The sequence below is a fragment of the Rhopalosiphum maidis genome, chromosome 2 (assembly GCF_003676215.2).
Source record: "Rhopalosiphum maidis isolate BTI-1 chromosome 2, ASM367621v3, whole genome shotgun sequence".
NCBI lineage: Eukaryota > Metazoa > Arthropoda > Insecta > Hemiptera > Aphididae > Rhopalosiphum > Rhopalosiphum maidis.
Genome location: NC_040878.1, coordinates 65338365 through 65360239, shown reverse-complemented (window position 1 = coordinate 65360239; position 21875 = coordinate 65338365). Strand labels below are relative to the sequence as shown.

General features: G+C 33.3%; 1 protein-coding gene across 7 annotated transcripts in view; it reads right to left on the bottom strand.

The window, feature by feature from the left end:
- Positions 1 to 671: 671 nt before the first annotated feature.
- LOC113550895 (hormone receptor 4) overlaps positions 672 to 21875 on the bottom strand; it is a 76666-nt gene continuing 55462 nt past the window's right edge. For 2 of the 7 annotated variants that reach the window (XM_026952841.1, XM_026952840.1), the window contains 13 exons: positions 21054 to 21151; positions 11385 to 11489; positions 8894 to 9008; positions 7083 to 7846; positions 6297 to 6930; positions 5231 to 5379; positions 5040 to 5101; positions 4667 to 4849; positions 4440 to 4574; positions 3722 to 3850; positions 3162 to 3308; positions 2671 to 3072; positions 672 to 1896 (listed from right to left, as the gene is read on the bottom strand). In XM_026952841.1, coding sequence (XP_026808642.1) covers positions 1816 to 1896; positions 2671 to 3072; positions 3162 to 3308; positions 3722 to 3850; positions 4440 to 4574; positions 4667 to 4849; positions 5040 to 5101; positions 5231 to 5379; positions 6297 to 6930; positions 7083 to 7846; positions 8894 to 9008; positions 11385 to 11489; positions 21054 to 21078 — 2931 coding nt within the window. In that variant the 5' untranslated portion in view covers positions 21079 to 21151 and the 3' untranslated portion in view covers positions 672 to 1815. Of the gene's footprint in view, positions 1897 to 2670; positions 3073 to 3161; positions 3309 to 3721; positions 3851 to 4439; positions 4575 to 4666; positions 4850 to 5039; positions 5102 to 5230; positions 5380 to 6296; positions 6931 to 7082; positions 7847 to 8893; positions 9009 to 11384; positions 11490 to 11706; positions 12470 to 21053; positions 21152 to 21875 lie in introns of those variants that run through there. The other 5 variants (XM_026952842.1, XM_026952845.1, XM_026952846.1 and 2 more) reach the window with 4 other exon arrangements.

Genomic DNA, 21875 nt, shown 5'->3' with positions numbered 1-21875 from the left:
TAATAATTTCTTTTTTTTCTTTAGTTTAGGAGTCGTTTTTATTATATTTCAATAAATTGGTAACTTTAACGTTTGACTACCTATTCAGCTATAGTTTTTAATCTAAACATGTAGTTTAGTGTAAAGTGAATCTACCTAAGCGGTTAGATATATTTATCTATAATCGTGAATATTAAATAGGTTATCTATTTGAGGTAAATATATCATATTATATTATTTTGTATTTATAGGTAACCTAAAAATTGCTCGAGGAATAATGGGGCAATTGAAAACAATCCAACCGATACGGTTGCAATGAAAGCGCACTAGGGTTTTATTTAGAAAAAAACCTAAGTGTTAAATTTAAATGGATACCAACCATCCGTCGAGACGGTGTCGAGAAATGCATATACATATTATGTATATATTATTATAGACAGATATCTAACGAAATTTAATTATTTAATTTAACTTAAATTGTATATTACTATATTATTTTAATATTTTAAAATTAATTTTTCGTTTATACGAAAAATGTATAAAAATATAGTTTTCACGTTTTATTTTTTTTACTTATTTTTTTTTTATGAAAATATAAAAGTAGTATAATGCAAAATTGTTATTTATATACTGGCAGTGTGTTGATTAAAAAAATTAAGTATTCACTTATTTTTTAAAAAATAATATAGGTACAAAAGTAATATATATTTATACATATTACGCGATGAATGAAAATTATGTAAGTCAAACTATATTTTTACTATATAATAATTATAAATTACGTTAATAAGAAATCACAAAGTTGTCAGAAATACCAAAATAATTTATAGCCATTTCGAATATATTATATATGTGAGAGAGTGTGTATGTGTATGTGTGTGTGAGAGAATGTGTGTGTGTCAGTATTAAATACGAATACAATGACGGTGCCCATTACGTTTTGCCTAACGTCACTCGATCAAAATTAGGAGGAGAGTATACCGTAAAGAAACACTCGGAAATAGAGAGAATGAGAGAGTGATAAGGGAGGGGGGATTGGAAAAATAGAGAAACAAAGAGAGAGAAGATAATATAATTCAGCAATCAGCCTACATCATTTAAACAAAACGTACCTATACTAACGTATTTAATATATAAATATATATAAATATATATATATTATACATGATTTAGGTACTGTACGCATGAGTTTATACACTCGAAATACAATATAACATTACAACTACAATTAAGTCTAATTAATACAAAGATAACCCATACGCGTATACCTATATCATCGTCATCATATATTATTATTATTATAATCTCTTTCGGCAAACTTTTCTCATATTGTAATAATTATACTATCTTAAAATAATATATATATATATATATATACGTAGTTTATACAGACGTGGGGCAAATTTTCACAGACAATATATTATTATACTAACATTATGTTAACATTATAGATACTTTTATATAGCTGGATTCAACGATTAAATAACTCCCAAATCGCAAAGGAAAAACTCAAGAGTCACAAAATGAAACGTATTAGTAATACATAAAAACAAGAAAAACTTAAAAAAAATATATTCCTAATATAAGAATCTCCTCTCGGTCACATAATAATATAACAATCAACAATGCACAATTTACCTACAAAACGAATACATACTAACTATATTACGGTAGCGTTCACACGCGCATGCGTGCGAGGTAGACAAAATCTAGACGTTTCAAATTTCTTCTTCATTTTCACTTTCATATATTACATATAGTTATTATTTTGGTAACTGGTTCTATTCTATTATAATAATGATGATCAGTAGCTATCCTCTGTGCATAATGTACGCACTAACTTCTGATCGTGGAGTTCAAGAGGAAAGGCACATAAAACATTTTTGACTCTAATAAGAGCGAAGCGGCTGACTGAATCTGTAAGGGGGAAAAATTGTAATATAAATTTATTTAATATCATGATTCAATTTTAATCACACTTAACAATATTTCTATTATTTAGGAGTAAAAAAAGTACACGCAGACCATGTTCTAAGGATTTTACATTACTGTCCAAAAAAGGATGTTGATAACCGTTAATTTGAAGATAGTTGGAGAATGAGTGATGAAAATGTTAAAATAGACAATATAAGTTTAATATTATTTTGATATTATTATGAGACGAGTATACGAGAATGTTTTAAAATTTAAAAAAATGTATGGAATGTTGTTAAATATTTAAATATTTTAGTTTTTATTTTCTGGTGATTCATTTTCAAATTTTACATTAACATACAATTTTCACGTAAATTTGTTATTTTTAATTATACAAATGTAATTTTATAGAATCAATAATTACATTTTAAATATGGACTACGAATGAATATTTCAAATACATCATGTTAAGTACTAAAGCGTAATAGATTACTTGTTTTAAAAAAAAATGCATATTATTGTATATATAGGTATTATATTAACTACATAAATATATTTTTTTTATATTTTAAAACGATTTGAGTTTTATTTATATACATTTTAAAAGTGTTCTTTATAACACTGAATAAACGATTATTTTATTCTATTCTAATCACTCATAGTGTAATTCCAACTACACTTTAGATATATATTTCCTTAGAATAAGGCTTGAGATGTACTTAAATATAAATTCGATTTAAGGACACGGTCGTTATATTGCAGTAGTAAATAATTTACCTCTGGCAGTCGATGAAGGAGATCTTGCAACCTGTTAGGTTGCATGGGAAAAGTGTGTTCGACATAAGTCTTTAAACAAGACGTATATCTCTCTTGGATGGTTTCCAGCTCACTAGTGGTATTGCCGTTATCTATAGAAGGATAAGCAAAAACAACAACGATTATTATTAATATTCTGGATTGCCTAGACGGTGGTATAATGTACTTACTCTGTGTCAACATGATTATGACTTTCAGGCACACGTACTCTTCCATTCGCAGCTTTACCCTCCTGAACATGAGGGTGACGTGTGTGATCTTCTCCACCATAACACCAACATCTTGTCGGAGCTGGTCCATCGTTATGGGTTTGCCCATCATCGAGGACAGGCAGTTTTGTAATATGCACAGATTATGAGACACCTGCGGAAATTTCGGGTTTAATATGAAATAGGTAACAGCGTGCGTAATTTTATATAGATCGCTGCTATCGTGTGGTTTAATGTTCATACCTCTTGGTGAAATTCGGAATCCTCGTTCCGGTCACCGTTCATGTTGGTGGAGTTCCAAATCTTCTGGGGCCCGTGTATTGCTTGGTACGCCGAAGTGGTTAACACTAATAGCTCATGCCACTTGTGTGTCAGAAGTCTCGTATGCACCTGTAAAACGAAATCCGTAAGTCATTGTAATAAAAATATATTATTAAGACTACGGTTCGCCGTGTATAACAAAAAAATATATATGATTGAAGTTTATTTATATTACTTATGTTATTTTAAATTAATATTATATTTACTAAATAAATAAAAAAAGACTATAAAAAAACTAAATATGTTGTGAAATTAATCATACTCCACAATGAAAAATGCATCATCATTGTATATTATGATACGTTTGGTTTAGCTTTAATTTTTTTTATTATAAAATATAGTTAAAATCATTTTTACATTATAATGAGTATATTTATTGAAATTTTTATATTTTTTCCTATATACATAACCCATAAAAACTTTAATCATTGAGTTTCCAAACACTGTTATACATGGCAGCTTATAGTAATTACTGAACTCACTTCTACTGGCAATTCAAGATAAAACGGAAGACGCTTGGTCCATTGCACCAGTTTGTAAACGATTGAGTCACCGATCTGCATCAGTTTGGCTGACAAATCGGAATTGTGTTCGAGCAAATCCTCCATGTTCTATAAAAGATACACAATACAATACATATAATAATTCACAATACTATATTATCAATTACTAATAACTAATAAGTAATATTAATGACCGATTCGTTAGTTTTCAATATGTATAATATAGACTATAGACTATACAGTATAATACATTTAAGCGCATGAATCGGAATGTTAATAGTTAATGTATTCAGTTGTATATATTATCTAATTTATCTAATGAGCTCAAACTGTAAATATTCTTTTATTAAGAAAAAAAATAATTTTTTCAGAATAATTATTTAATAAAGCCAAATAGTAAAATATTTAAACGAACAGTAATAATATCAAATATTATAGGTATATAATATATATAAAATATAAAAGTGATTAGAAAGAATATTATTTATAATTTTACTTTAATTTATCATGATTATTTATGTTGTTACAAATCAATTTAAACAATTAATAAACATATATTATTATTAGGTATAAGTTACTATTTTGAAACTAAATATTAAAATTGCCTATCTATTCTTAATGTGTCTACAGATATGGTCAGTTTATTTTTTCTAACGACAGCGATGGATAATATTTTAATATAATATCGTGTATTTACCCGCAGAGTGGCAATATCTTGAAACTCGTCGCAGTCCACGAGGTTCTTGATCATGTTCACCGTGGCTTCGATCGAAAACGTACGGTCTCTTGACGAACTCACGGCGTTGTCTAGTCGTTGTCTGAGATAAACGACCTGTAGGGGACAATGAAATGCACATGAATATTATTAGTTATAAAATTATGTAAATTTGACGCTTTTACCATAATATTTAATATGTTAGTTACCTCGCTGGGGTTCGTCAGTGCAGTCTTTAATATGGTTCCGTTGACCAGAGTCGACATGGATGAGGAGTTATTATCCTGGTTTTCCGTTTTCATCGTAGTCATGGTACTGGCCGTGGTGCACGTGACGGACTTCTCCATTTTGACTTGTCCGTTCTTCGGTGGCCTCTTCTTCTTATACTTTACCTAAAACGTAGGTGATTTATTAATATGTCATTCAATTATAAGTATAACATATATATAAATGATAAATGATGTTAAATTTCTTAAATCTCCATTTGAGAAGGAATAAAAATATCTAAACATAAATTTCTCATCAACGCGGATAATAAACAATACAAATTAATGTGTATAATATTATGCAGTATGTAATTACCTTGTATAAGTTGTAAACAGCGCCAGAATTTCGTCCACCGGGCATTCTATCTTCTCGAACGGCTAGAAACACGTTAAAATAAAATATTACTTTTTTAAAATTATTTTTGCGTTATAATTTTCACAGTAATCTTTAATTTACAAATATTACGTATATATAGTAAAATGGTGCTCTCGACACGATTCGCTTACCCTGCAACACCATTCCTTGACCGATGCATTTTTTAAACCGGCAATATTGACACCTGTTTCTTTGAGCTTTTGTTATTTCACAAGTGCCTTCAGCTATACACGTGTATATCCTCCGGTTTTGGACGGTACGTTTAAAGAACCCCTTGCATCTGTTTGGGAATAAGAAAAACGTTAATGTCTATTAGGTATGAAAAAAAAAACAGTAATAAATACGATAGATGTTGTGCTGTGTGTTTTTTTTTTTATTATATTAGTGTTAACGACTCCTGTGTCGGATGAATGGAAATATACGCGTAATGTCTATATTATACTATAACCTTGTAGTAAAAAAAAGTCGTCGTCCTTGAGTGAGACGAGGCGTACCGTTAAGAGTTGTACAGTTACGGCAACGACGATACGTACGTATACGTTTAATGTATATACATCGCACCGTGGATAAATTTGCGACATTGCGCTATGCCGTGTATTTTTCCCGTAGGTTAGTAAAAACTACTCGCTTTAACCCAATTCTGGAGCAACGCAATTTTTACTTAAAAATCTTAGAAATATATGTATGACAATAAACGTAGGTACACGACATGTATAGTGTTTACGTTAGTAAACTTGAACGACGTGACGTCATTGAAAAGGAGATGCGTAAAGGGAAAAACGTGAATGTTATCCTTTCATATTTATTGCCGTAAATTTTGGTGGAGAAACGTTACCCATAAAATTTACTAAAACTTTTACATTTTTAACTTTTATTTTTTTTTAATATTGAATCCCCAGTTCCGATAATTTAGGTTATATTTTTATTCATCGAAATAGCATCATGAAATTATGTACGTATAACATTATATCATCACGGCCTCTCTGATCCAGACCAATCCTTATAAATTATAACTGCAAAAATTTGCCGATAAACTATGTTTATTAGAAATTTAGTATTATTGTGGTTTTGCCCCTCTACAGTATTTTAACTGAAATGTTCAAAATGTTGGACATAGATCATGTTGTAAATAATATTATTTGCTGGGAAATCGGAAAAATACAAAACGGCTGTTTGGTTCAAGGCTATAATACGTACCCTTCACAAGTGATGATGCCGTAATGAAGACCCGTGGCTCGGTCGTCACAGATCATGCACACCATGGGTTGTTCCTGTTCGTCGGCTTCCTCCATCTGGTGGTAAGCGTTGACAGGTGCGGATTTGTTGTCGCCGTTGGGACCGGCCATCGGCCATTCGGCGGGTCCCGTATTGGCCGTCAGGTTGAGCGCGTGCATCTGATGCGTGGCGGCCACCGGGAGTTGGGACAGGTCGCCGGCCCACAGCCGTTCCATATTGAGCGGCACGTGAAAGCTCTGCTGTCCACCGCCAGCGACGTTGCCGCCACCGCCATTTCCACCACTGGCTACAGATGTCTGCTGCAGCTGACCACCAATGGGCCTGAGACCGGGCATGTGGCTGATGACGGACGCCACATCGTGGCCAGCGGCCACTCCGAGGTTTAACAGCAGATGGGCGGCCGACTCTTCGCTGACCGCCGACGGTGACGGCGACGGGGACGACACGGACGACGTGTTGGACGACCACGTGGCCGCGGACGACCAGTACGGCGTGCTGACCGTCGACGGTATGGAACCGCAGCCAGTGCTGGCTGGTGACGTGGACTGTTCCACGGTGCAGGGTGGACTGGACCAGATCATCGTCCGCACCCCACCTGCGAAACACAATAATCTCCGTATTACGACACTGTTGGTGGGATAACGAAAATATGCTAAATGTAAACGGCACTAAACTCCACCAAAAAATCGTCCACTCGTCCGAATCATTAAATCATATATAAAGTCAATATGCGTTCTAACGACTTACCCGCTTCGCCCATAATGACGGTAGGTGCAGACCGGGTGGTCCGCGGGGGTATGGCGGTGGGCGGTTTCATGTCGGTGTTGCCGGTGGCAGCCGCAGCCGTGGTCGCGAAACCCGCACCGCCAATAAGCTCGGGCCGGACGCCGTTGATGCGACACACGGACAGCACTGATGCTGCGGCCGCGGTGGCCACAGACGCGTTGCCGGGCGCCGTGGACGCGGGCGACGTCTGCGTGCCCGCGTTCCAAAACGCCGATGACACGGACGTGACGACGGATTGCCGGCGCTGCTGGTACTGCTGTGTCACCGACATGGAGTCGGCGGTGGAGGAGGGCGTGTAACACCTCAGCGGCGGCGGATTCGTTTGAGAGGTCACCGTCGTCCAAGTCAAGGGTGGCGATAGTGACGACGACGACGACGATGATGACAACGACTGCGGCGGCGGTGGCGTTGTTGCCGACTTGACGACGCAACTCAACGGGCTGGTCATCACCACCGACTCGCGCCTTTGCTGCTGCTGCTCATGTTGCGCTGCCGCCGTCGCCGCCGCCAACGCCGCTGTGACCACCGCCGAAGGTGATGGCGACGGCGACGGTGGTTCCGTCTTGTTATCGGCCACCGTCCCATTTTCGTATCCCGTCCCGATCATGTCTTTCGGCTGCGGATCGTCTAACATCTCCTCTTTGACCTTGACGCCTTCTCCCACGTCATTCGGGTCTTGCCCGCTGTCCGTGGTCATGCTGCCGCATTCCGGAGACGACGCCATTCTATATACACACATAAACATACGGGACCGATCAAAACAATTGTACATACATATATATATATATATATTGTATTTTATGTGCAATTATTACGTCCGAAAATAATTATATTGATTACAATCGCGGCCGTTAAAACAAAATGTTTTTATTTAATCGATAAGAGTATTATTGGTGATTTAGAGCACTATAAAGGTAAGTGTACGGCCCAAGCCTGTAACTCTTTCCGTATCGGACGATTGAATCTTAAACGTAATCGTGCAACACGCACCTTGCAAAACAGAAAAAGATAAATATTAAAATATAAGAAGCTTAAAAGAATGTTCAAGATCGTAATCGAATTGCTATATAGAAAGCGAAATTTCCGTGCAGGATTAATTTTTTGTCGAATATATTCATTGTCGATAGTACCGATAAAACTGGCAATATGATAAATAAACATATAAACAAATTTAAATTTTTTGTATAATTAACACGAGATTGATCATCCCACTTTATTAAATGTACTCTTAAAATTCATAATTGTAAAAAAAAAACAAGAATGATAAATTTCGAGTAAGCTTATGAAAAGATTTAAATATGTTTTCGAAATGTAACCGAATGTGTACGATGAGTAAAAACTACGTCATACTTTCATTGAAACGTATTATAGTCAATGACTACAAATTAATAAAATGTACGTGCGTGTGTGATAACGCTCCGCTATCTCTTTTACAGTACAAACGCTAGTACTAGGATAATTGTAAATATTAAACTCCTTAAAAGTGGTCGGAATCCACTTAATATATTAGTGTATTATTGCGTCCCATACTCTTATACGATAGTTAAGACATCGTCTTCGGTCACGGATACTCTTGCAAACATCGTGTATAAACAGAGAGATTTTGCAATAATATATAATATAAACAGGCTATCGTTGTAGTTGCGGTCGCGTGATTTTGTCGGAAAACGAGATGTTAAACGCCGGTTGCAAAATCACTCGTAAATCATGATATGCAACCTCAGTGGTCAGTGGCCCCGATACCCTCCCCGACATGTCACGGAAAATCGTACCTATCCATCGATATGATAAGTCCGGGCGACGGTACCGATCTGTCCATTCGGCTTGACGGAGATGCCGGGCCAGCGACGTCTGGTGATGAAGTACTCGTGTCCGCTATGCTCTCACCTGTTCAAACATAAATACAAATAGATATCTTTAAAAATTGCACATACTAAATAAGAAGTATAAAGGGATTTATTTGTATGCAATGTATATAGGTAATAACAATATTGTTGTCCATATATAGTTTCGCGTATATAGGCCATAGAAAGAAGTGTAAAGTATAGGTAATGCACAAGTGCAGTTCGGGATAGATAAGATAAAATAAGTCGTTTCAACTACTCTTATAAGTTATATTATTAGGTCACGCACTCGGGGGGCCGTATACGCAGCGCATTACAATATTTAGTTACGATAATAACAGTAATGTGTATATATGCGAACCACCGAATGATGAGACTTATAAACGCCAGTGTACCTATGATAATATAATAGGTACCTATATTATATTATATAAATAGTACATTATATCCTATATACACGTGTAAATCAGGAGAATGACAGGTATAGTGACTGACGAGTGTGAAATCTTTAGAAAAAAATCGAAATCATTTGGTTTCGATTTTGGAAATTGGTGTGTACTAACATATATAATATTGTTATTATTGTCATCAATGATCATTGGTCAATTATTATACGATATATAGGTCGTCCAATTCTCGGGGAAAAAAATTCTCGCGAGGGAACCTATATACGTTATATATTACATACAATAGTACTGATACATGAAAAGAAATAAAAACGACATCATTACGGATTTAGGTCAGGTCAGTTCCCATGAGTCGTACCGGTGCTGCCACGTGGGCAAAAACCCCGCGTGCTGCACAAAAAACCACCGTGACTAACCCATGATTGGGGGTTGCGTTTCAGATAGGTTCCCATGACCTTAGGCACAATGAAAACCGTCCGGTGTCCAACTATTTTGGATGGGTTGGACATATTTATTATCGTGTATTGTAGTATTTTATAGTAATACGCATTATTGCGGCTACCATTTACTATACATAAGTTTTCTTCCCCAATAATAAGTATTAAGTGACTCGTAAAGAATCATCATAATACGGATGGGTTCGGATGGTTCTGTGTCAAAACAACAAACATGTCGTATTTGGGATGACGATTTGTCTCGGTCACTGGGTTAAGTATTTCGTCCCTATGGTATGCATTTAGGGGTCAACTGCGATTAATAAGTAAATATAATATAAAGACGTCGTGTCGTCATGGTTCGTCAACGAGGAAATTATCAAAAACTGGTACTCGTTGTCATACACAAATATATTGATATATACAATATACATACCACGATGTAATGATAAGTGTTAAATTTTGAATACTTAAGATTTTATTAAAAACGATATTTCTAAAATCGTTTTTATACGTCTTATTATTATATCACTAGTTTGACCTTAAACATTTTAAGTTATTTACATATTGAAATTTTATATATTTTTTTTAAATTTTTTATTGCATATTGTATTATTAAGCATAATTTAAATAGAGCACGTTAAAAGTTTCGCAATAACTATAGCTATACTTTAATTGTTAATTAATATTATCTAACGCAAAATAAACCGATGAATTATTATAACAACTAAATTAGTTAAGTTAATAATTTATTATTGTTTCATCTATAACTCATACTGCAGCTTAAATTTAAAAATGTCTAAATAGTTAATGTTATATGATTCAAAATGGATACAAAAACCCGTAGGGTAGGTATTTGAAGAAATTCTCAATAAAAAAACTATGGTCTTAATAGAGTAAAAAACAATAAGTAAATAAATAAATAAATCATAAATTGTGTGAATCATATTTTAAAATTAGCAGAAAAAAACATTTACTATCATTTCTGTTTTAGGAAAACCAATAGTTAAATAGACTAGTAAAAGACCTTAAATTATAATTATTAATAATTTAAGTATTTTAATAAAACTGAAAATAGGTAGTTAAAATTTTTAAATGTTATAAATATTATCAAGCGCTAAAATTTACAATTTATTACTAAGGGGTAGGGGTGTAGACTAATATTACACCCTTTTTAAAGATTTATATGCAAATATAAGATAATAATAATCTTTTTTTTTTCATATAGCTAACATACTAATAAACAGAGATACTAAATAATAAAAAAAATTTTAAGAAAAAAATATGAACTAAATAATAAGAGAGTTGTAAGATATTAATGTAAATAAGGTTAAATTTGTATCTGTTATCATTTATCAGTTATCATGATAGAGCAAATCATACCTAAAATATTAATCTTATTTAATTTCTAAAATTGTATTATCAATTCATAGCTAGCTTGATAGTTTACTAATTACAAAATAACCTTGATATAGGTACTTATACTTATTTAAAATTATTAAAGTAAAAAGTGAAAGATCTTTAACATAAAAAGAAAAGGTAAATATAATTACTATAGATATCTATAAAATATCTTACCGTCACTGCTGCACCTTGAATCTATTTTGCGCCTCTTCAGTTTCAGGTCTTGAAACAGACTCATGGTACTCAGGTCACACGGGGTACTTGTTAGGGTCATAATTCCTGTTCAACAAACAATATATCGTTACGATTAGAATTTAACGAATAAGACAAAACGGTTATTTGTTATATAATAATAATAATAATTATTATTATTTTTAATGAAAATTTTTTTGCGAACCGCACGTTGTACTTTTATTCACATAAACACGTGAAACATAAAAAAAAACTGTATCAACATATAAGTGATATATAAGTGAGGTATCATGTAAACATTTACCTCGCTTAATGTAAAAAATATTATTCGTCGATATGCGCGCGTACAAGTCCAGTTATTTAAAACGTGACGCGACGCAGTGTAAAAAAATCTGCCCCATAACACACGATAACGGTTGCTGCAATAGTCGCATCGTCGCAAAAGGTAAAAAAAAATTCAATCATATCACGTTGATGAGAATGCGGCGGCGGCAACGTCGTACATGGGAGAAAATCCTATCTATCGTTTTGTATTGAATACAACCGACACCGTGTGGCGCGTTCGGTCATCGAGCGAATACTGTCACTTTCTCTTCAATCTTTTGTCGCGCACGAGCTACACGAGCACGCCCCGTAGCGCACAACACCCGCGTCACGCGGCATCTATCTCTCAGCGACCGCGAACACGGGGTAACGCCCAGCCACCGCGACTGCGTTTAACGCCGAGAACCGTTTTTGATAAATATTTTCCGTCAAAAACCGGTAAATAAACACCGTGAGTGACGCGAAACGAATACGATCGAGGGATTAATTTTTTTTCGCCACAAAGTTTTCGGACTTTTGCGGCGTTTCACGGTGACGGCGGCGGCGGCGGCCACGACGATAGCGGGACCCACGTATAATCGATGACGATCGGTTCGGGAATGATCGAGCGGCTGTTGGCGGCGGCGGCGGAGAAAAGCGAGAAAGACAAAATAGAAAAAAATATATACATGTATTAAACGAGTGTACACACGCGACGGAGGCTTGTGCAATCTCTGTCTGTTTAATGCAAAACGAACGGTTTTTTTTCTGGTGGGACTTTCGGCCGCCAATGGTAGCTGAGGCCACTGCCGGCGAACGACGACGACGGTCTGAGAGCGCGCGCGTGTGTGTGTGTATGTCAGCGCTTGTTTGTGTATCGCGTGAAGGTTATAAGTGGGGCCTCCGTTGCGGCCGGTGTAAACGAAGAGGGAAGAGGTCGGTAACCTGCTCCGCGGTAAGTAGGTCAGCGCCGTGCGAGTTCGCCCACCCGTTCGGCGGCGGCGACGCTACCGTCGCCGCCGCCGTATATTTAAACATCGTCAAAACACACGCACTGTGCTACACTCGGTTATACGCCTTTTATACACCACCTCATCTTCCCCCGGGACAACAAAACATCATCCCCCGCAAGGTGCGTATTCGGCCCCCCCGCCGCCGCCGCCGATGCCGGGCTACAGCGTCGACGGCGCGAAAGTGTGCACAAACGCGGGCGCACGCGCACACCCGGACACTGATGTCGGTCGTCTGTCCCAAAGTCACCCCAAATCGCAGTGGGTAAGGGAATTTACGATATTTTTGAAACGGGTGCGTTCCCCGAAGGGATCGCAAGTTTTCTGACAATATTTTGTTTTATCGGGCTTATATTTACCTACTAGGTACACTACTATATTATTATTATTAGCTGATACGATATGGTTTGTTGTCAGTCGTTATTTAATATTTATTATTATCGAATTATTAATTCTTTGATTGCGTATATGACTCACGACAATAAATAATATGATAGTAATAAAATCGTGCGGATGATTTTTGGTCACCGTGTTTTTATTTCTTCGATTTTTCGTTTCTTTGCGTAACGATTTTACTGCAGAAGAGAAGAGCAGATGGACTGTTGGGATATTATTATTATTATTATTGTCTTTCGCCAAACCGGATTGCCAGACCGAACAAAATTCGTTCGGTTTTTATTTTGTTTATGTAACACTCATCTCGCTCGTAGTCGTTGCAGGTTACATCTTTCACAGGTAAACGTGTAGCCATGTAGGAACCTATCCCATTTATAGGAATAACGCATAATATTCATCGTTGACGTAACAACATCATAGTATCATAATATCTACAATCCATACTATGCTGTTTACGAATAAATTGATCCTTAACAGTCTCGATTAAAATAGGTACTATTTAAATACAAATAGAGTTCTATTATATAATATATACGTATAGTTTAATTTGGACCTCTGAAGTAAATAAATAAAAAATGTATACAAAACGAATATAAAATCCGGGATCTACGGACTACTTATAATAAATAATAATTATTCCGATCTATAGATAGCTATGGCTCTATGGACTGCCACGGTGAGAATAAAATGGAAAAATATGATATGTTTGAATGTCCCACTATGAACGACGCGTGATAGATATTTCGGCTTTTGTCTGTATGCCCATATATGTGTGTGTGTGTGTGTTTGTGTAAATATGCGTATTACCGTAGACAACAAAAGATCTGTTAGTTTTGGCTGAAAAATAGTTTCTATATTGTTGGCGTTCGAAAATTTCTTTTCGTGACAGCCGACGCGAAAAAGGAAAGGGCTTTAAAATATATACGATCATAGGTATATTATATTGGTACACGCGCCGCGGCGATACATTCGATCTTAATAATGATTGTACACGACACAGCCAACGTTTTATTTCTAGGCATTCTTTACGCGCCGGACCGTATCGAGTCTTGGAGGTTTTGTTTTGTCCGAACGTCCTTCTATCGAATTACGTATATTTTACAGTTTACGTACAGTTAGGTACGGCGTATATCGCGAGTTGCGAGTTTATTATATAGATTATCATGATATATAGCAATTATAGCTACTAAGTTAAGTTACCATCGTCGTTTGCGTTTCCCTTGTCTTAGGGAAATATACCTTAAGAGAAAATAAAGATAACCACCGCAATGCTGATAATTGACGATGTTGCATCGTGTATACCTTAACTCGTACATCGTAATAATATCGTTCTATTATAATCATGTTGTTATAGAAGTGTTGTCGGATCATTAGCCGCGACGCAACGCATAAAACACAATAACCGATATATTATAATATGTAGGTCGAATTTGTTTTTCAAACGTTATATCTAACATATGACGTCATTTCGAATCCCGGATTCGACTATACACGATTATTATTATCATCGTTGAATAAAGCCTTACCACACCGTATACTATTCGTGTGTGGCGTGTACCTATATATTTATATTTTATATACATATTTACTACATACTATATGTTTAAATGTGTGGAGATGCAACTGGTATCGACATTTTAGGGACATGAGGGAGCTGGGCGAGGGCTTATTTTGATTTTTTACCGTTTTTTCAATTATAAGATATTATTTATAATTGTTTCCATTGAAAAAAGCTTGTACGGAAATTATTATATGACAATTGAATCATTTGATTGATCATAATTTATTACTTGCTAATTATTTGACTAATTTATACATAATATCATTATAACACTGATTACTACAGGGTGATTATTTCTATAAAAATATATCTCAAAAAGTACAAATATTTTTAAAAATAATTTTTTTTCGTAGAAAAGACCATTTTTGAAATATTGGATGTTTAATGTTAAAAATATAATCGTACTGCTCATAGTTTTAATACCTGAATTTGTATATATAAACGGTCTCTATACAGCGTTAGTTAAGCAGGGGGGATATCCAGATATATATCCACCTTCTCTCAAAAAAATAATTATTTTAAATATTATCACTTATACCTACCTAATATTATAAAATTGTTTTATTTAAATTTTAAATAACAGAAACTTTTTTTTATAAACATTAATATAGATAGGTTAGGTATCTACAATAATCGTTCGGTTGGTACGTAACTATAAAACGCGACGGTAATATTTGTCGTTCTTTCACAACTCGAACTGAGTAGTTCTTTTTCGTTTATTTGTTCGACGTTTGTTTTTTATTCAAACTCTATCTCTCTCTTTGTCAATCAAGTTCACGTCCACGAATATAGTTACAGATATTATTATTATTTTATTCCGTGCCTATTACAAGTAATGTCAGCGGCGGTATCAAATGTAAAAATGCGACACAAGCCAAGAGCCGATCGTACGAAAATAGAATGATTCTTGGAAGATAATTCTACTATGCACGGCGGCAGACATGGGACTTTTTCGGCCAACAACTGTGACATACATTCACCGCGGTTTTAACACAATATATACCCCCGACAATAATTGACATATTAATATACTCCACTACGATATATTATATTATACTCATGCAATATAATATATACGTTATATAATAAAATGTTTCCGATGACTGTTATAACGCGGTCCGGTCCGGATGTAATTTTAACATCCGGTTTACGTATCTATCATAGTATACGTTATAACTGTATGACTGTATCCACAAGACGGTTTTCAAAAAAAAATTGTAGGTACGTCAAACTCGAATCATAGGTTATCGTTTGAAAACGTTTGACAATCACGCCGCTCAATTTAAAAATCAACAATATTGTTGCATCAAGGTCTACTAAAACGGAATAACAAAAAAAAAAAAAACAATTTTTTTTAACCGCTTTTTTGACACATTTATAGAACATCAACAATACTCGATATCGATTGTTATAATTATGTTTAGCGAAAAAATAATCATCAAATCGTCATCATTGTTGTCACAAAAGATGACCCAAGTTTAGTGTTGAAATTCGCATACGTAGCGATACCAAATATATTATATATTATTATTGTAAACTGTTTTATATTTTTGGCTCGGCGTCGGCGAATATCCTATATGTACGACACACCGCACTAACCATATGACTGTCATTATACCTAAGTATACCTTCTATGCTTATTAGTTATTAGTTTATTACCTATGCTAGGTTACAGTAAATAGTAAAAACATGTCATATATTATGTGAAACGTATTACGAATTACGAATTATATTCCGGAATTATGGACGGGTTAACATTCGATGTGTTGTTCCGGCGATTACAGAGGGCTTTATAATTACATTATTTTTTCGGCACCTTTATTTTATTATTAGATAAACAAATTAAATATATTATTATATTATTAAGCAACGTTCTCCGCGTTACGTTCAACGTTATAGTCCGGTTTGAGCGATAAGAGGAAAATAAAATAGAATAACCAGCTGCCTATATCATTGGAAACGAGTTCAAGGCAAAACGGGCGGCAAAAACCTCGCACCCGTTGTCGGCCGGCCAACGACCCGGCGACCGAGATCTCGGTTAGTGCAAAGGTCGTTTCATGAGATATTTTCGTCCCCACTCCCATTCAAAACCATTTAGCAATGTAATAATCAATGGTCATAATTAGTTTGGCCGTCATCTTCCAAACGATTTGTACTTGTGTAAGATTCCCATTATATATTATATTGTATATATTTGTATATAGTGTATACTGTATACTATATGGTGTATATAATATATATACACACACACACACACACACACACACCTTAATGTATTCATCATATTAATATTATCATCATCATCATTATTATTATTAATAACTGTGTACAAGATTTTAATCAAACAATTCCCTGTTGCGATTATAATATAATATAAACTGTATGTACGTAGGTATTTAATTTCTCGAAGAAATTCGCTGACAATATTCTTAAAAAGTGCATTTTGCAACATTTATAATTTTGCGTACATCGGTTGTATATAAATAACTTATACGCTATAGCTACACATAAATATAATATACGTAGTAATCGTGTACAAATATATATTTAGTAAGTATAATAACCCCGTTTGAGGAGATTAAAAAATACATTTCTGTTGTGTTTTACAAGACAGTTGAAAGTATATTTTGTTAATTTGTTCGTTTATAAAAATTGTTAAGCGACAACGTCGCCATAATATATTCTCAACACACATATTATTATTACACATTATTTATAATAATAGTATACGTTTCAAGACAGTTAACGAAAACAATAATAAGCGGATAATAAGAAGTAACACTTTATATTTATTATTAGTACATAAATATTAAATATATATGATGGTATAGCACTAGTGTTTTTAAGTGTATTTTGTGAATTAAAACTTAAAAATTATGAACATATTTAATTTTTGCTCACTCAAAATAATATAATTAGATTTATTTATCTTTTTTAAAAATGCATTTACATTAGTTTTTATATTTTTTATAAAATATAATATTTAAATATTTAATTTTATTTTAACAATTAATTTGTAAATAAATACATGTTTTTGATTTTATTATATTTATGATTTGTTAGGTAAATCTTATTTAGAAATAATAGTTTTGTGTACACTTATGTACACATTTAAAACGTCTTATAGTGTCATACTATGTCATTTAATTCATATTGTTGTTTAATAAAATAACATACGTTTTATTAAGACAAGATACAATTTGTCATGATTTATAGTTTATACGGCGTTTCAATTTAAAAAATGACTTCATTTTTATTCTAATAAGTTAATATTTGTTTTATTAAAAATGTACAGTAAGTATGATGAAATATTTAAAAAAAATTATATTAAAACAGTTTTTACACTTGGTGCAGATTGCAAATACATAATATACTTTAGGGAATATTAAAAATCACACGAATTCTTATATATTTACCTGTTGCGTATATCATGTTTTAAATTTGTGATATAAAAAAAATTGAAGTTTATCGCTTACAAATTGATAATATAGTAATCTATAATTTATCAAATTAGAACATAATAAATATTAATAAATTATAGAGAATTTATGGTCGAGTGTAACTACAAAGAATATATTAAAATTTTTTATAAACATAAAGTATTTACTAATTAGTAGTAAATAACTTTTATGATAATATAATTTTTTAACTATAATTGAAACATTCGTCATTTAAATAAAATTAATAATTACTTCTAATATTTGCAAATACCTATATTTTTTTGTCATAAATAAATAGTAATATATTTTTATTGAAAATTGATGTATTTAAAAAAAAAATTTATGTTATTAATAAGTGGAAAATAATGAACATTGTATTAGTTATATGATTATTGATTAATATAATTTATTACCATTTAGATTTATGAATTCAAATCTAATCGAAACTGATTATTTTAACAAACCAAATTAATTCTTATCTTATAAATAAGAAAATAAACAACTATGAAGTGACTAACTGTTTTATATTTGATCATCGTATCGTATTTTAAAATACAGTAAATATAGTATTGTAGGATTATAATTTATAATATTAAAATTGTTTAAAAAAAAGTTTGTATCAATGGCGGTCAAATGATTTTGTCATGGAGGGGGGCGTAAAAAATAAAACAAAATTTAATACATTAACATTATAGTGTAATATACATAAATTTAATTATAAATATTAAAGAAAAAAGTCATGGGGGACCTACCCCCCTCATCGCCCCTTCGCTGCATTTGACCCCCAACTGGTTTGTGTACTGACGAATAATTATAGGTACAAAGTTTATATTTAAATTTATTTTCAGTAATTATGATATTTCGTGTAGGGTATCTACGTAAATCCTATAAATTATTATATATTTTAACATAATCCAAAACAACTAGGTACTTATTATAGGACTTTTTAATCTGTATATACCTAATGCACTAACGTTTGCTAAAAACCGTTACGAAAACATCACGGCATTATTGTACGTATGTTTTGTTTATTTGGCATGCATGCTTTAAAAAAAAATGTAAAAAATCGAACAATAGCTCCGCTATAGGTTGTCACAATAAATAGGTCCTTGAAGCTTCAATCTGCCTTGAACCATACCGGCCCAATAATTAATTCCAGCACCGTTCGGCGTTAGAGCTGTATAGGTATAGCCGGTATATATGTACACGTTTTACCCACTGGTTTAGAGGTTGTGACGTCAACATCCTTCTCGGAGATTAAAAGCGAAAAAAATGAAAATGAAAAAAAATAAATAATAACTGCAATATCCATCCACTCCTATCCTCATCATTGCTTGCAGCAGCGCACGATGCAGAAAGCCGCACGATACCAATAATATATTATAATATTTTATTGTTTTATGTTTAGCATTGGCCAGAACAATAAAGACGAATGTGCATGTTCAGGGAAAAAATTATAATAAATTAGTTACTTCCATGTGAACGTTAGCCGTGTACAGTTTATGGTGTATGGTGCACTAAATTTAGGACTAACTCAAAAATCCATAAAGTGGACAAACTATCAATATTATTATATTAAAATGTACACTTATATTATTATTATTATTATATACAGGTTTGAGGTACAAGATATAGGCAAATCGCGTCCGATAACGGACGAATTGGAATTATTGTTTAATTATTGTTGTTGTTATTATTATTATATGCCTACGTTATAATTATGCCTACTGTTCTAAAGTTCGATTACGACATTGGAGCATTATAAGACAACGACGCTTCCAATCGTCGACTCGTAACAACCGGGCCAAGGTTATAATCGTACATAGTGAGTACAGTCGCACGCGTCCTATCACGCTTGCACATCAAACAAACGACACATAGCTGCGATAGAATACAATGAACTTTACGCACTTCATTATATGGGTACCTTACTTACTCGTCTCCTCCTTCCCCCACAAACAACCTACACACACATGCGCGCACGTACTTATGCACATTTATTGCAATATACAATATTATATGTACCTATCAATCATGCTCATTTATCGTTTATGTATAAATCTAATATCAATCGACATTATACGGTGTACACTGTAATTGTACAAAACTCTTGCGGAGTTACTATACACATATATATACTATACGATGATAATTATTATTTATCATATAAGTGTTATTGTCGGTGACGGCGATTTCGCTATCGTCTTTCACAGTCGTTAACTCTGAATTTGAATTTCACGATCACGTAAAACAATCTAAATCCACATTTTAATAATACATCCATCCAAGTAACACGTGAATAAAATACATTTTATTTCTATACACGTCTTCCGTCAGCCGTACGCCAAAATCCTCTCGGCCTTTGTTTTAAGTGTAGGTACATTGTACAAAAGTATAAATAGACAATCAAACACAGTGTCGTATTACTAATCAAGTATAAATGCTATAAACCGTTAGATTGTGCTTTCAAGTAATAACAATTCCACTGGTGTTAATATTTCGGCAGATCAGTATAATTGCATTGCAGGAGATATTTATCTAATATTTCAATAATTCGTTATACCAGATGTCCCTGGACTAGTTGCACGAAGGTGGACACTCGTAGAAGATCGAAGGGGGTCAAAAACCTCGACGGAGTAAGTTTTTATTTTTTTTAAAAGACGGTCATGTCATGTTGTTAATAAATGTGATAACTTTTATAAGACTAAATATTATCGTAAAAAAACTACCACCACCGTTTTTTCCAAAAATATTGGTATAAATAGATACCAATATTGATATTATTTTAATCATTATAATCATATTATATAGTACCAATATAATAAAAACATACATTTAATGCATCCAATACTATTAGTAGGTCTTACATATAAATAACATAAACAATAAACCTGAAAACAACAGATATTATATCTTAGTTCACTGAAAAATGAAGTTATACTTGTTTTGTCCAACGTCTGTGTCATTTTATCTTAATCTTCCGAGTCTTCGTATTACATATAACACAGCTTTTTCAAAATCTTTTTTTCCGTCCAAATTCTAAAACACAACCGTATAAAAGCTTTTTAGCTCATTTGATAATATCTTTGGTTCTCCGAGCCGTTAATTGACAAAAAATAAACAAAAAAGATAAATTATAATTACATTGCAATGTAAACATATAATATATATAAATATTATATATCATGTACACATTACACATATTACTTATAGGCATTTTATTTATGCAAATATTTAATTTAAACAATCTGATTCTCGAACCAAATCGCGGTTCTCAGAGTGATCATTATGAACTATACTTTTAGTTAGCTAACACCAGGCTACACTGGTTATAGCCCAAGGCCTGCGCGCAAAAGTGAAAGTGACAAACCAAGCGGCATTGAGCCAGTCCATCTACGTTAATGTTAAGGAAGGCGTTTTGATTATGCAGGTTGTGGCAATGTAGCGATCGTTGAACTCGGTTACAGCCAAACATTCTCAGAAATTTGGAAAAAAATCTGTGTGTAATAGGTATATGATGACGGGCACAATATGTACAAAAAACACAATCTGAAACCGTTCTACATAATAATATATACATTAGGTAGTAATCTATCGAGAAAAAATCAGATTGCAGAAATCATTGCTTCCGCTGAAATAATAACTATATAAAAATAGTAAGTAATATATTTAGTTTATGACTACTAACGATGTACAATTTAATAACAATTCGAAAGATATTAATAACAAATTATTTTATAATTAATCACCTTATTTTTAAGTA